We start from the raw sequence: 16,597 nt of genomic DNA, 5'->3' as shown, positions 1-16,597 counted from the left end.
ATAAAGATAGCATTTGTTTTTATGGTGAGTTGTTTCCCACACACTCTGACTACAGCATAGGAAGTCTTAAACAAATAATGAATCAATGAGTGTGTGTGTGGGAGCAGTGTTCACCCATGGACCAGGTGTTCACCTTAGTTTTTGCAGTGCACCCACATTTCCACCGCTGAGAAGGGGCTCCGAAAATAGACCCACGCATGCTCAGTGCTCAACTGGTAAAACCCCTCCCTCTTTCGGATTATTAATGATAGTCCGCCTCTAATTGGCTGAGCTGGCTCGTTCTCAAGCAGTGGGCGGAGCTCGTGTGATCCACAGTTAATCCAACGGGGATTTGGGTTTTGAAGTCAACGGAGAGGAGAAAGAGTGAGCGTAGAGGAACAACGGAGTTTACTGCTTTAACTCCGAGAAACACTTTAGTTTAGGCAAGTTTCGTGTCCAAGTAGAAGCGGTGAAAGCATAAGATAGAGGTCGTTTAGCTTGAGAGACAAACTTTTGGTAGGAGTTTTTTTTTTCGGGGGACACTCAGAGGTTGACGGGGCGGACCGCCGAGGGCTCAACATGGATGTCTGGGGAGCAACGGTGCTGCTCTTGAGGAGGAATTAAGGCCGTTTCTGTTTAAATTCGGTCGTGACTTTGTCTGACGGAGCTGGGGAGGATTTTAAAGCCGCTGCCTATTCACCAGGTGAGCCTTTGTAGGCAATAAACCAGGCTGGAAACACTTTGCCTGTAGTACACAACACTTCTTTTGTAGCCTAGGCTACCCGACTAATTAAAGGTGTCTTCCTGTCTCGATTGCAGGCTCGTCTGTGAATTGTTGTGGCTGTTAGCTAAGGTAAGTCCTCTCAAGCTTTGCTTTCTGTGCTTCATCTGTTTGAATCTTGGCATCGTTTCTATGTTATTCAAACATGTCCAGTCAGATTCACTGACGACATTTAACCACGACATTGCAATAGCATCTCTTTTATGGAAGTAATGTTAGAGCCAAATACTTTCTTCTAAATCCATCCCAGTGCTGCTCCTGTGCTGCTGCTGTTGTTGTTGTTGTTGTTGCCTCAGTCATTCTAATAATCCAGTCTGGCTATCACCCGTATCATTGCTTATTATGAAAGATTAAAAACACACTGGTCTGCCCCCATCAGCCCCTTTCCATCTGTTGCTTTGCTTTATTCCTGACCCCTGCCTCTCATATATTATTCCCCTGTGTGTGTGTGTGTGTGTGTGTGTGTGTGTGTGTGTGTGTGTGTGTGTGTGTGTGTGTGTGTGTGTGTGTGTGTGTGTGTGTGTGTGTGTGTGTGTGTGTGTGTGTGTGTGTGTGTGTGTGTGTGTGTGTGTGTGTGTGTGTGTGGACATGGTCTGACCTTTCTGCCTTTCAAATGAAACGCACAGATGTCCCTTTTCTCCAGCGCAGCATCATTTCACTGTCACCAGCATTGTGTGTGTGTGTGTGTGTGTGTGTGTGTGTGTGTGCTGATGCCTTCACTTCTCCTTGTTGACATGTGGATCTGCTGACCCCTGGCAAACCAATACAAATGACCTGCTGTCTCTCTCTGTCACACACACACAAGTCACACATACACAATCAGAGAAACCATAACTCTTCTCAGTCTCTATATACAAGTGTGTGACAAACGACTAATTCATTTTACGGAACTCTCCAAAATCAAATCAAGGAGCATAACCATATTAGTGTTGTGAAGACTCTGGTGGTTGTGTGTGGAATAGCATTATGTCAGCCTTTTAATATCCACACTGATTGTTTAATGTGCTACTAATGTGACTTTTGGTTGCCATGCCAGCCCGGCAGAATAAACGATGCTGTCACTTTTTTTCATTCAGTGACCATTTTAGTGCATGCCCACTCTTTTCTCATATCCTTAATTAATTTATCATCTATAATTTTTGGTCTGAAATTTTAGTGTGGGTGTGTTTGCACTCCACTTCCATCACGACAAGGTCTCTGTCTCCCCCAAAGCTCAGTCAAGTATATGACAACTGTCTGTCAGTGCACAAGAACAAACACACCCTGAGGAAAATGTCAGTGTCACCGTGGAGACAGTGACAAGCTGCTGCTTATGTAACTTCACTTCTGGCCACTTCAAGTCCAGTCGTTTCCAGAGGCTGGAAGTGGATAGGGCAGCATACATGCCTAGATGTGGTGGACTATTGTTTGAATCACCAAAAAATATAATAAGAATAAGAAGTATCCATTTTATTTATGGGTGTCTTTCAGAACACCCAAGGACACCTTTTAGTTATAAAAAGCAAAAGCACAGTTATAACAAGGAAATAAAGTTAAAACAAGCAAGTTAGTAATATATTAATAAAATGAAACAAACACAACATATCCATTAATTTGATAGAGTGTGACATCGGATGGGCCAGTCTGATATTTCTTGTGGTGAAAATGTTTTCGTCTGACTTTTTATTGTTTTCTACACTTTTTTGGTTTTATTTGGTTTTATTTTTATTCTGTGATTGTCCTATTTCCAAGGATAACCAGCCAAAATTCAACCATATCAAGTCAAATCTAGGTTTTTACAAAACAATAAAGTTTTGATTGCATTAATAATTCAGTGATTGAAAACATTACCTCTAAATGTCATGTTTTGTTGTCAAAGAGAAAATTAATCTTTTTTCTCTTGGATGTTGATGATCCTAAATGATCATACATCGAGGGTTATGGTTAGCGAAGCCTCAGAATACCAGAATGCCCTGCAGCTATATAACATGTTGCTTGCTGTTAAGTTAGAAAAATGCCTTTCGTTATCAAGCTCACACACTGCGCCTAAAACCACAGCTCAATAGTGGATGTTGGGGCATGTTATCTGGCAGAGGTCAAATGGCATCCTGGGAATTGTAGGAACTCGGAACAATCTATTCTCTTTTCATAAATTCCAATGTAGATACCATTGTACAAAATTGGGACACACACACACACACACACACACACACACACACACACACATCCTTGACTCATTGTGAAACGTTGACCTGCAGTGTGTCTGTGTTTCTCCTCTATCTGTCGTCCTATCTCAGATTACACATTGCACAGATAACACACAGCGTGAGATCTATAATCCAGGTGGATGATCTCTAGAGGACATGCATGTTATTCATACTTAAAGAATTGTGTCACAGCATAGTCACTGTTTGAAAAGAGTTTCGGTCACACACGGACTGACTGCACCTTTATTTATTACCCTGTATTCTGCCTGTGTGTCACCTCCAGATGTTGAGTGTATGGAGGCGAGACGTTCCCCTGTCAGAGAGGCTAGGGGAGGACTCTCCTCTGGCTGCAGCCCCCGGCCTCCAGCCCACAGCCGCCCCCATGGGGCCCAACATCTCCTGGCTCCCAGAGGCCCCTCTGCTCAGCAAAGAGCCACCTCTGTTCATCATGACGCCCACCGCACAGGCTGTGTCCGGCTTCTTCGTCTGGACCGCGCTCATCCTCACCTGCCACCAGGTAACCGCCCCCACACTGCATAAGGACAGATAGCAGGTTCAATCAGCAGCTCCTACATTCACCTTGATGCTGTAGAATTCACTGAGATCTGACTGAGCACAATGGCTTTTCTGAAGTCGGCTCTCACAAAGATGTAAACTGGATTCGTCAGGCTTGTGTGTGCTGTGTCCGTGTGCTGTGTGAATGCACAGGTGACGTGATCCTGTGAACACATCTGCTCTGGCCAATAGGAGGGCAGGGGTTGCTTGGCAACATCCCTCTGCAGGTGTTTGTTATACAGAGCATGCATACTCACAAACACACACACACACACACACACACACACACACACACACACACACACACACACACACACACACACATAGGTGAAACTTGATGCAGGCGATTAAAAAAAAAAGGAAAGCGCTGAATGAGTCCTAGTTGTTCTCTTCTCCACATTCCTGTGAGATGATGTCAGTTAATGTATTGATTATAAAGGTCACTGACACTGACGCACAAGAAACAATGATGAGCTAAAAAAAAGACTAACATGTCTTATCATGATTCATCCTACAAGTCCTCTGATAGTCTTACTAGTCTACAACCATATATGCAGGGTAGCAGCTCCTCTTAATTATGCCGTCCAGCACCATTGTGTAACAAGCATAATGAAAAAAAAAAGTGGTGCTAGATGGCTATTGTTATTACTGCTTCTATTACACTGCTATTCTGTTGACCTTTTGTGTGTTTTTGGTTTTATTCAACACATTCTTAGCTGTTTTTGTTTGGGTTCTATTTTAATGTTAGCTTAGCCCTCAAATCGATTAATAAATCACTCCATCAATAAAACTGCATGATGTGGAAAAACAACCTTACAATTCTATCTATGTATAAACCATCTAGGAAATGTCCCTATTTGGTTATTTAACACGTGTCTGTCTCCTGTGTCTGTCTGTCCCAGATCTACATGCACCTGCGCTTCTACAGCAGACCCAGGGAGCAGCGGCACATCGTACGCATCCTCTTCATCGTCCCCATCTACGCCTTGGACTCCTGGCTCAGCCTCCTCTTCTTCACCAACGACCAGTACTACGTGTACTTTGACACGGTCAGGGACTGCTATGAGGGTAAGGGGACATGTCTATGAGCTTTTATTAATGCCGCCAATTCAGCAGACGGCTAGGACAGGGTAGGGGGGGGGGGGGGACGCAGATCATACCTTAAGCTTGTATGTTATAACACTGTGAAAGTCCAACCAAAAAATGACCAAGGGGAATAAAGTCCCATCTAAAAGCCTGTGTTCCCGATACCACTGATGGATAGAAGTCACTGATTTCAAATCCTCTGCATCATTGAGAGCATTATCCAGTGAAGTTGTTGAAACACATCTGTCTATCCCTTAACAGATTAGTCCACCCACACAGTGCATGTTTATTTTGGAACGTTGCCCTCTCACCATTAGACTCCTGTCCTTTTTCCTCCTGGTACGCTCAAACATTGTCCTTGAAACTGGATAGCTCTCCTGTTGGACTGAGAGGCTTGAAATGAGCTAACCTGTTGATATAACTTTGTGTGTGGAGTCAGTGTGACTGGGAGGGATGTAGACACAGATCAATGCTGCTCACTGTAGCTTATTTTCCCCTTCAGAATATGGACTTAAGTGAGATGGTGAGCTGGCAGATTTGCTTAGCGGATGCATGACGCACACAAAACAAATGGCGTCCGATGCTTTGAATCTTTGACCATTTCTAAATAGTTGAATTGCTGAAGGGCAGCTGACCGCCTGCTCCTCTCCCTGCAGAGTCAGCTGTGACGTTCAGGACAGAAATAGTCCTCATTTTGTAACATGACGGGCGTCACTTCCTGATGATGTCACCGCCAATTGAATGTGGCTCTTAGGCACTCAACCAATGCTTCTGCTTTTATCAGGAAACGCCATCAGCATGGAGGTGGTCATACTGTATCGCTCCCACACACAGACGGCTCTCCTCCTGTCCTCCCTATGATGGCCCCCTCCTCTCACTCCACTTTCCTTCACATAATCAGTAACATTCCAACTTCTCCTCCTCCTGTTTGCCTTTCCCTCCTTCCCACAATGCCGCTGAGCTAAGCATGATCAACCTGTTGCTTGGCAACTGCGCTCACAAATCTTCATCAAGCGGACTGGCTGCATCGGATAGTGACTTTCTCTCTCAACCAAACTTGCTGCTCTCTCAACTCGCTTCTCATTGTGTGCTGGCCTACTGTATCACCGTGGCAACCAGCTCTGCCGACGGGGGTCCCTGGAGAGCAGAGAAAGGGCGTAGTGGTAAACAGCTGAGACGCAGAGAGCAGATGAGCCTGTTTATCACTCGCCTCTGAACACTCTTGTGTTTAGGTGCACAGTGAAACGTTGTATATGGCAGCTACATACACAAGTACTGTCTGACAGGCGTCTGGTGTCAGATAGTGGACTGCAGAAGGCATTGACAAAGTTATAGAGTAGTGTGAGAAAAGGAAAATCTATTACCTCGGCAGCAGACAGCTGATGCAACAATAATCACGGCCAGCTGCACCGTTGCTTTGAGATCACACACACATCCTCCTGAACCTCCCACACACACACACACACATTCCATGGCACTATCCCAACAAGAGTACGTCACATTTTCACACTTTCACAAGTAAAGGTGGAGTCAGCAATTCTGGAGAATGGCTTGTTGTCAAAATCACTTTTTAACAGTCAGTGAATATACATAATAATAATCATATATTCTATTTATATAGCGCTTTCTCAAACTCAAAGCGCTTAAATGTCTCCCTTACGATCCGATACCTGTCGTTACTGTGTGTGCATTGGGGAAAATAACCTGGTGTTAATACACAGCCTAGGCTCTGTAAACTGTGAACAAAGGGCACATGTAAACAAAGGGGCCCACTATAGCTAGCAACATGGCATTCACAGAGCCTATGTATGCTTTGTATTAAGACTGGATTTTGTTTTCTCAGCGCGCACACACAGAGCTGACTCCACTGCTCACTTATACACAAGTACACCCTTCACGCTCACCTTATTTTACCACACGTGCACACCCACCCACACAAACACATCCCCCCCCTGAGAGGAAGTGTGTGTGTGTTAACAGGATTAGCCTGGCTGGGTTTTTAAGAGCGTCTTGTTCGACTGGAGAAGCACAGAGATAATCCACAGCTCACTAGAGACAGTCAGGTTAATTATTTATTTATCATTTATTTATTTATGATTTAGAAATGGTCAAAAGATTCAAAGCAGGAAGAGGAGGTGTGTTTGTGTGAGGGAATCCATGTCCAAATCCTAAAGGTTTTTTGTGCGTCAAGAAGACACGTTTCTGCCATCATTTAGTGTTAAGTGTTCACAGGGAAGCAGGTATTTACGGTTAAGGTTTAAGCTTGTGTAAGTCAGTGAAGGTCCTCAGAAGGATAGAAACACCAGAGTCTGTGTGTGCATGTTTGAGGGTCAATGGGAATGTGCTTTGTACTCTTTTATTTTGATACATACTCAATAGAATTTTATTGAATCTAAATCAATTATCAAGTATTATGTAGCTCTTAGCAGTTTTAACACAATTAACATTAAAGCTATAGTGTGTAGCTTCTGTTGCCCCCTGAGTAATTACAACAACATTGTTGGCGCATCTACATGAGGTAAGCCTTCGGCGATCGCACAGGGATTTTATTCCTTCTGCTGTACGTCCAGGTTTTTCCTTAACAGTAGAATCAGCAATTGAAAAATGTATCGGGCGCTTCTTGTGATTTTTCTGAGGGCGTCAGAGGGCGACATCAATTTGTAAACCCTGCCATACTGAGATAATAAGAGAGTGTTGTAGTGCTGATAGGCAGGGCCGCCTTAATGCACGGGCTTACCTGGGCTGAAGCCCCAGGGCCTACGAAGATCAGGGGCCTCTCAAAAAAAAAATCTTTTTTTTTTCTTTTTTTTTTTTTACTGTCTCAATATAGGCCCCTAATCTAAGAAGGCCCCAAACATTGTCATTTAAAACAATAGATTATTGACTGGCTCATGATAGGCCCCTAATCTTTGTGGGGGGGCGAGGGCGTACGGAGATCAGGGGCCCATCATGAACCATTAAAGAAAAAGGAAAAAAAAAAATCACATTATTTTTGGCCTATGAAGATCAAGGGGCCTATCATTCACCAGTAAATTTGTTATTTTTGTTTAAATAACATTGTTCGGGGCAACGCAGATCAAGGGCCTATATTGAGTTGAGCCATTAAAAACAAAACGTAGAATTCAAAGAGAGAAGTAGCTTTGGGATAAGGGATTATTTAAAAAAAAAATGGAATGCTGACTGACTGGATTTTTTAAACCTGTATATTTTTGTTTCTGCTTTTTGGTATTTCTGTGTCTCCAAATGATTCCAGAAAATAGCTCACATAGGACACAGTTGATTTAGACTTAGTTTTCTTCTCAAAGTGCACCAGATTGATGCATTTTACTTTAAAAGGTTTCATTTTTTCTTCCGGGGGGGCATGCCCCCGGACCCCCCTAGAAGGTCCTGGGTCCCCACCGCTGTCTCCACAATAACTTGGAAAAACACTGTAACAAACCATGTGTGTTTCGTTATTAAAACTCATTAGACCAGGAAGGAGTTTAAGTACATGTTAAGTGATTTTGTATTTCATCAATATAGATAGTGTGGTGTAGACAAACATGGCTTTAACGCATCTGTATTGTAAGACCGCCGCCCGGGGGGGGCCTACGAAACCTCTCAGCCCCAGGGCCTAGTGGCAGGTAAAGGCAGCCCTGCTGATAGGCTTAATCAAGTTGGTGTCAACTTATTTGGCGATGGCTTGAATGAAACCGACAGTCATTTACTATATGAAAAAGTTACACACTATAGCTTTAGTATCTAAGATCTTCAAATAATAGATGCTGGTCTCTCTGGTATCCACAGTTAATATCCATCACCTGTTCAAGGTCACTGTGACACTTGAGGCTGATGCATGTCGTATCCTAAGCTCCTGTCTCATAAGCTCCGGGGTATTAAACCTCCAGCACTGCTCTCTGTAGAGGTAATGGGCTGTTTCATCTCCACGGCCCAGCACATACGTCTTTCTGGCTGACCCTGAGATACAGGTACCCAGAGGTCTTTATTGCAGCTACCAGGCCTAGACACCACATATCCATGGCCTCATTAAATGGAATATGCATCACAGCACAACTCCTGGTGCTAACCACGCAGATGCAGGACGCGCCAGGCCAGAATCAATACATTTGATTTTCGGTGGCTGCTGCTGGCGGTACACAACCATAACACTGTCAGGTTTGAGGTCGTCTGCAGTAACAACACCCATGGACCTCTGTTAGATATGACTGACAGGGACATGTAGACAGGCAGGTACAGGTGCTTATTGTCCTGCTGAAACAGTATTCATCTAACATTTGATTTTACATCATCCATCAACTCTGTCAGCACACTCCGAATATTACACATTAAAAGCAGCACCTGCAATCTGTTTCCTTGCAAACGTCAAAACAAGTAACGGGAAGCGATGTGTTTTGTGTGATAAATGTGGGGGGGGGGGTCTGTGGTGGGCAACGGAATGATGTGTTCTGCTCTACTTTTCAGATTGTGGTACAACAGTTTTCTCAGTTGCATAGAGTTGCCAGTTCCCCCTTTCCAAGAACAGGATGAATATTTTATATGTGACAAATGCTGCGAAATCTGTTTTCACAAAACACAATCAGTGTGGCTATAACAACTATTCCTTCCCTCAATGTCATTTTGGTCTTCTTCATATAAATAAGAGCATTATACTGATATACTTATAAACTTGCTTTGTATACGTGTTCTCGTACAGGAACCTCTATTATACATCTTGGTGGCTTGTGCGCGGCTTTCACGAGTGATAAATAATAGTAGAAGTAAATACGGTCTGCGTAGACATAATAACAATCCGCCCTTTCTCTCCCTGCTTCTCCCCAGCGTTTGTGATTTACAACTTCCTCAGTCTGTGCTATGAATACCTGGGAGGAGAGAGCGCCATTATGGCTGAGATCAGAGGAAAACCCATCCAGTAAGTCTTGGATTACCCCCCCCAGTCAAAGCATTTCTATTCTTAAAGGCAAACCAGTGTGAATTGAGGCTGATTTTTTCCATTCAAAGTGATCATTGTGCACATCTCCCTTGACTTGGTAAACTGTGTGTTTTTTTGTCCCATCAGGTCCAGCTGTATGTATGGGACCTGCTGCCTGCGGGGGAAGGCCTACTCCATCGGCTTCCTGCGCTTCTGTAAGCAGGCCACTCTGCAGTTCTGCGTGGTCAAACCGCTCATGGCCATCATCATCGTCGTCCTGCAGGCCTACGGCAAATACAAGGACGGAGACTTCAAGTGAGTGAGGGGGCTAGGAGGTCTAACAGCTAGGCCTGGATTGATTTTTTGGGGTATTACCTCTGATACTGTATGTGGCGCAAGCAATGAGAGCACATAGGCAATTAACTTAAAGATAAAAAAGCAGTAAATAAAACCTGCTCATCATAATCTGTTCACAAAGGTTTCTCCATAACATGTAGATTCCTTTTTGAATTGTTTTATGATTTTTTTTAAAGATTATTTTCAGGAAACTTTTATGCTTTTATAAGACGGTTCAGTTCTGCAATCTCTGGTGGTAGATGAAGGCTTTTAGCGTGACCTACAACAATCAGAAGAAACCCAACTTCTGAATCAACAGCGCTAACTTTGTTCTCTCTCTCTCTCTCTCTTTCTCTCTCTCTCTCTCTCTCTCTCTCTCTCTCTCTCTCTCCACAGTGTTGCCAGCGGTTACCTGTACGCCACCATCATCTACAACATCTCAGTGAGCTTGTCTCTGTACGCTCTCTTCCTCTTCTACTTCTCCACCAAGGAGCTGCTCAGCCCCTACAGCCCCATGCTCAAGTTCCTCATGGTCAAGTCTGTCATCTTCCTGTCCTTCTGGCAGGGTGAGGAGAACACACCAGTCAGCCTGCTCTCTGTTTGATACACTGTGTGCCTGTGGACATGCTTTTCATTCAGCACCATCTTGTGCCTTTTGTGTCCAGGCTTGTTGCTGGCCATCCTGGAGAAGTGCGGCGCCATCCCTCGTATTAACTCAGTGGAGGTCACGGTGGGCGAGGGGACGGTCGCCGCCGGTTACCAGAACTTCATCATCTGCGTGGAGATGTTCTTCGCGGCGCTGGCTCTGCGCCACGCGTTCACATACAGAGTCTACATGGACAAGAGTCTGGACTCACAAGGTGAGGAAGGGAGATTTGTGGTGAATGTTTAGACGTAAAACATTAGTTTACTATACTAAAACATTTGGAAAAAATCTAAGTCTAAACTAATCTATTTTCCTCCATTTCAAAGTGTATTTTTGCCTTTATTATCCTTCTTTTTTTAAACCACACACATTTCTTGATTTACTTTTCTATCTTTCCAACTTTTTCTTGTTGGATCACTTCCTCTTTGCCTGTTTCTTCAACTCTGTCTGTCTTCTTCTCTGCTGCGTCCTAAAGGACCTGTTCCTACATATGGAGAGTTTGGTAGGTTCAACACTGCTGTCCTTTACTCCTTAATCCTGCCTTTTCCCTTCATGCTGCTACTGTTTTTCTATCTTTTTTTAATCCAAGAATTTGATTGGGATATGGTTTAGTTCCTGTCTTTTCTTTTAGTATTTCTTCTTGATCCCATTCATATTGCATCCTTCTTTCCTTTCCCTTTCCTTTCCTGTCTTGCTTCCCTCTCTCCACCAACGTGTAGTCAACCCTTTTTCTGTTCCCTCTCTCTAAATCACATCCACTCCTCTTTTTTCTCCTCATTTCTCTTCCACCCGCTCCCTCCTTTTGTCTCCATGTTCCCTGTAAATCACAGATGGCCCGTTCTTCTCTTCACCCTGTTGGTTGCCCCTCCTCTTCATCTCCCACCCAGCTAAATCACACCTTCTCCTCTATTCTCTATTCTCTCCTTCCTCCTCCTCCTTTGCTCCCACATCCCCGCCCTAGAACCTCATAAATCCACATTCGCAGGAGGCTGGTGCCATTATGTTTTTGTGTTGTCTATCTGTAAGTGCATACGTATGTCCCCATCCATCCGGGGCCATTCTTGTGAGCGCGATATCTCAAGAACGCTTTGAGGGATTTTCATGAAAACTTGGCTCAAACTCACACTTTCATCAGAGTATACACTGATTTACATTTTGGAGGTCAAGGTCAGGTTGCATACAAGCATCGCCGACCACCACTGTACTTTCACCTTTCCATAAATGTGTACCTCCCATCAGTATACAATTGCCAGACTGTATTTCTTTTTCTCTCACCCCTTTCATATCCTCTTCATGACTCCTATGCCTTCCTACACTGTTCATGTCCCCTCTACACTTTTCCTTTCCTTCCCTTTTCCCTCTAACTCTCCGGTCTGTGTGTCTCTCCCCCTGCAGGCCGCTGTGCCCCCATGAAGAGCATCTCCAGCAGCCTGAAGGAGACCATGAACCCTGGAGACATGGTCCAGGACGCCATCATCAACTTCTCCCCGGCCTACCAGCAGTACACGCAGCAGGCCACGCTGGAGCAGGGCGCGCCGCAGCCCGTCTGCCGCACACACAGCACCGTGAGCGCCCGCGGAGACACGGAGAAAACCCTCCTGCTCAGCTCGGACGATGAATTCTAAAAACACAGGGCCGCCATGTCTCGTTCCCAGCTGAATCCCATTCAGACTGTTTTAATGGCGAGGTGTGTGTGAATGATTAGACAGTTTTTTTTTTTTTTTTTTGAGTTTTGATTTGTTGATCTGGAACGCGAGGACCTTTTCCTACAGAATCCTTTCAGCACAAACATTTCCCAAGTTTCTATTGGTGGGAACACTTTGCACTGCTTTTGGTTTTCAAACCGTCGGCCAGAAAAATAGTTTTTTGTGTTTCTTTGTTTTTTGGAAAGAGTGTGAGTCACACACACACACGTCCAGACTGAATCATACTTGACTTTTGGAACAAAGTTTTTCTGGTTTGGACGGAAGCTTCATTTCACATTTCAGCCAAGGCCTGTTTCCCAAGCTCCAATGTGTCTGTGCGTCGTACTGGGGCGGTATTTTTCTGGATTTGTTTTTTGCATTTTGAAAAGCCCTGCTGTTTCCATATAGTCATTGACTGTGTTTATTATGGTTTTCCTCACTTTGAGAAAATCATTAAAAAAAAAAGTAGAATTTGAATCTTTTGTTTTCATGACTGTTGGTGATAAAAAATATTCTTATAACGTTTTTATAAAAGTCTTTAACTTTTATTTTTGTAAACTTAAAAGCTAATGTTTAGATTTTATTTTGCAGCCATTTAGCAAATGAGTTGTTCTGTGAATAGTACATTAATGTGCTTCAAACGGAAGCGGTTTCCAGTATCGTATCAGATATACAAATGTGGTACGAAGTTATGGAAAATATATGTGTAGGTCCGGGGAGGAACCTGGAGTATTGTGGGATTTTAAGGGACATAGTAAACCAAGTAAAACACATCTCATTATTGATATGAATGGGACAGATGAGGGCCAGGCAGATTGTAGATTATACAGTGCATCTGCTCCAGTGGACCAGTGTGCAGCAGCAGATTACACTGGTGGAATTGGGGCGTTCTCCGAAATGGGCGGGATTAGAACAGTCAGCCCTCTCCAGGCCACAATGTAGGTTAACTGGAATGAGGGGGGTAAACAACAGGGATATATGTTATACGAGCTAACCTTAGACGCCTGTAGAGAAGCTCTGTCATACTAACTAAACCTTTCCTCTGTTATTGCACGGACATGACCCCAAATGTTAGACATTTCAACTGCAATTTAAAGTTCTCTGACTTTTTGTGTAAAGTAATAATGGAGCTATTGTGTATTTTTTTCCCCCTGTTTATCTGAAAGAGAATAAACACATTTTAAGAAACAGAGTGTTAGCTTCAAGTCGTTGGGTGGGGTTTCTCCCTGTGCAGACGTTGACTGATATCATAGAGAGGATGTTGTAGACACTGTTAGTGAAAGGACAATGTGGTGTTTTTTTAACTGCCCGTTTTGTTGCTGAAACTGAAGGGAAATTACAAACCATTATTTTAGGGCCCGTCCCCAATAGATAACCATTATTTAAAAAACACTGATGTCCTAATTAATGACAAAATAAGTTAAAAGTAAATCCATTATGCAGAATGTTGTTCCCTTAACAACACTAAATTGGTTAAATTAGTTTAATGTTAAGTTTTTCTTTTTCTTTCTCCCAACCAACACCCATTGTTTCTGATTGGCTTTGAAATCCAGATAAAATGTCTTCTCTGGGCTCGGTGGCTAAGTCTTTGTCAACAGTCAGGTTTTCAGTATCATTTGTGGCTTGTAAGCATCTTAACTACATTGTTTTTCCCACATTAAACAGTGCATTAAAGAAACTCTTATCTGGGGCCATGGTATATGTGAATATCGGCACCATAATGTGTGGAAAATGTATTTTGTGCGCCACATTGCCATCCCATGCATTTATTTACACAATGTCAGTTCAAAGTAACATGCAGGGTTCGACATAACGTATAGCCCGATGGCCCGGGGCCAGTAAAATCATATGCAGGGCAAGTTGATTGGCCAGTCACTGGCCCGGGCGGGACAGTGACTGGCCAATCACAGTTCAGTATCTTTTTGTAGACTACATCATGGTTCATTGAAATGCGCGTTGAGAGTCGGAATGAAAGCAGTGTTTATTTAAGACTCAATATAATAAACCTAATATAAAATATATTTTTTAATGAAAGGCCAGTGGACAAACGATGCGTGGGCGTTTTGACAGGCGGAGCAACAAGCGGGTGCACTCTCGCTCCGTTGGCAGAGCTGCCTACCGTCAGCCTGCGAGTCGACAAATCAATCGACTTAATCTGCCCCCTTTCTTTCTTCCCACAGCAGAGGTTGAGGTGCAGAAAATGATAACTGCGCTTTTCCTTTAGCTGCCGCCGTAATGTTACAGTATTTGCATCCAAGCCCCAATGGTAAAACAAATGAGAGGCGTTATTTAAACGCTGTGAATGCGTCTCCGGTGATTGTGTCGGTTGTAGACAGAAACGAACGGAGGGACTCGGCTCACTGTACAGTTCCTATAGTCGCGCAGTTTGGCACTGTGTTTTCAGGCTCGAGACATTCAATCAGATCGCGGAAGTCTTTCCCATTGAAATCGCTAACGGGGAGAATATCCCCGGTTATTATTTTAGCCACAAACCACAGTTCATCTGCGCGGCGGCTCACTCGCTGGCGAGATCACACGGTGAAACGCTGCTGTGATCGGACGAAGGCATTGTGTGTTTCTAAGGTGATTTAACCTCATAGTCTTAGACGAGCGTTTAACGTAGCCTATGCTGCATATTTTGCACTGCATTGTTTTTTATCAATAGTTTGAAAAAATGGTCCCGACCCACACCGGACTCTTATGTGAAGCTGACACTTCATGGAGAAGTGACACTCCTGCAGCGCGCTCACGACCAGACGTGAACCGTACACGGTGAAATCTCCCATAAAAAAACTGCATAACCCACTGATTTTCGGATTTCTATTCTATTTTTAAAGTCAACTTGAGCGCAAGTGGAAAACCGGTCATTCGGTCGACACATTCACATCCCTAATGCATATAGAGAAAGTAATAAAAACAGCCTACCACACCACAAAGAATGATCAGACCTTCATCTCTTATTTTTTTTTTATGTTTGAACATGACTTCTGCAGGTGAACTATTCATTAAACTGCCCAAATTCAAGAATAAAAACAACCATCAAACTACTGGACTTTAAAATACTGGCCGACTCTTTTAACATACTTTCAGTTGTAGGCTTCTAATTCAATATGTTTGCCTGGTTTTATATTATGTGTATGAGCAATATCAACATTTCATATAGGCTAATTAACTAAAAGAAAATAGATATTCCCTTTAGATCTGGTTATCTTTCTTTATTTTTCTAATACAGGTATTATAATTATTGACACTAAATTATGAAGAAAAAAAAAGTGTGTGCAGGGCCAGTGAAAATATACAAGGGGCCAGTAAAACTCGGATCCACTGGCCCGGCGGGCCAGTAGGAAAAAAAAGTTATGTTGAACCCTGACATGTGGCCTATACAAATCCACATTGTTGTGTGTCTTTTGACCTTGGATGCTCCTTCGGTTCGTCCACTCTCTCTGATTCAAACGTCACCGCAGTTAGATTTTTTTTTTATTAAACATAATTGAAGTTCTTGAGTCATCTTGAGTGAGTCAGAGGGAGTCTGCTGCTTGCTGACATGATGTGTTTACTACTTTCACTGCTCTGCTGTAGCTCTGTGTGAACACCAGGGGGCCTCACTGAGAAGAACACACATGGACACTGATCACACACTCTTATCTGCATGCAGACACACACACACAAGACAGTTATCAATGTACACATGTAACAGACACAAACGCTCTGTCTGGGCCTTAGAAAAGCAGCCATGGATATTTTATTTGTATTAATATTACTGACGTAACATGGCTTCACGCAGCAGTGCAGTCACGTCTGGAGCAGTGGCCTATATTTAGAAGTCTGTGTGTGTGTGTGTGTGTGTGTGTGTGTGTGTGTGTGTGTGTGTGTGTGTGTGTGTGTGTGTGTGTGTGTGTGTGTGTGTGTGTGTGTTGTCTGGGTAATTGGGTTGCTTCATCTTGACGTGAAAGGAAAACTGGATTATTTTTTCACAGTGACTATGCTTCACCCAGCTATGAATGACCTTGTACTTTTAATAAAGGCACTGGTTGGTTCATTGTGTTTGGGTTTCAGTGTTGATAGATATTTTTGGAGGGTTGAAGAAAGTCTTTCGGAGAGCTTTTTTTTTTTTTACATTTGAGCATTTTCATGTTTCAAAAGAAAATGAAAACTTCCTCTGAATTATCTTATCATGGTGGCCAACTGATGCAAGTTGTTTTTTCTTCTCTTTTCTTTATGAAAGAAGGCAGCTTACCTCGCCTGATATTATAATAACTTACAATCTCAGAGCTAAAGTAGACAGTATGTTATATGAATGAAGCTAAGGAGATGTGCTCAGGCTGTCTCTACAATAGTGATGTATGTTGAAATAGTCATAATTTAATTTAAATTGTGCTATAATTAGAGGGGCACGGGATAGAGGGAAAAATGCCTAGTTTTGTATTTTTTTAT

General features: G+C 43.2%; 1 protein-coding gene across 1 annotated transcript; it reads left to right on the top strand.

The window, feature by feature from the left end:
- The first annotated feature begins 354 nt into the window (after positions 1-354).
- On the top strand, positions 355-13,548 carry tmem184ba (transmembrane protein 184ba). Its single transcript, XM_080049681.1, has 9 exons — positions 355-682; positions 799-832; positions 3,230-3,463; positions 4,404-4,569; positions 9,406-9,496; positions 9,644-9,811; positions 10,229-10,398; positions 10,498-10,692; positions 11,874-13,548. Exons 3-9 carry the CDS (start codon positions 3,230-3,232, stop codon positions 12,101-12,103), a joined length of 1,254 nt encoding a protein of 417 aa, XP_079905807.1. The 5' UTR covers positions 355-682; positions 799-832; the 3' UTR covers positions 12,104-13,548.
- The last annotated feature ends 3,049 nt before the right edge of the window (positions 13,549-16,597 follow it).

Source organism: Ammodytes marinus (genome assembly GCF_949987685.1).
Source record: "Ammodytes marinus genome assembly, chromosome: 20".
In the NCBI taxonomy this organism is placed as follows: Eukaryota; Metazoa; Chordata; class Actinopteri; order Uranoscopiformes; family Ammodytidae; genus Ammodytes; species Ammodytes marinus.
Note: the sequence above shows the minus strand (reverse complement) of the source record. Positions and strands in the feature narration are given on the sequence as shown.

Coding starts and splice junctions, on each gene's coding strand:
- tmem184ba (XM_080049681.1), top strand. CDS start 3,230: ATGTTGAGTGTATGGAGGCGAGACGTTCCCCTGTCAGAGAGGCTAGGG. Junction 9,497..9,643: donor ATCAGAGGAAAACCCATCCA/GTAAGTCTTGGA, acceptor TTGTCCCATCAG/GTCCAGCTGTATGTATGGGA. Junction 9,812..10,228: donor TACAAGGACGGAGACTTCAA/GTGAGTGAGGGG, acceptor CTCTCTCCACAG/TGTTGCCAGCGGTTACCTGT.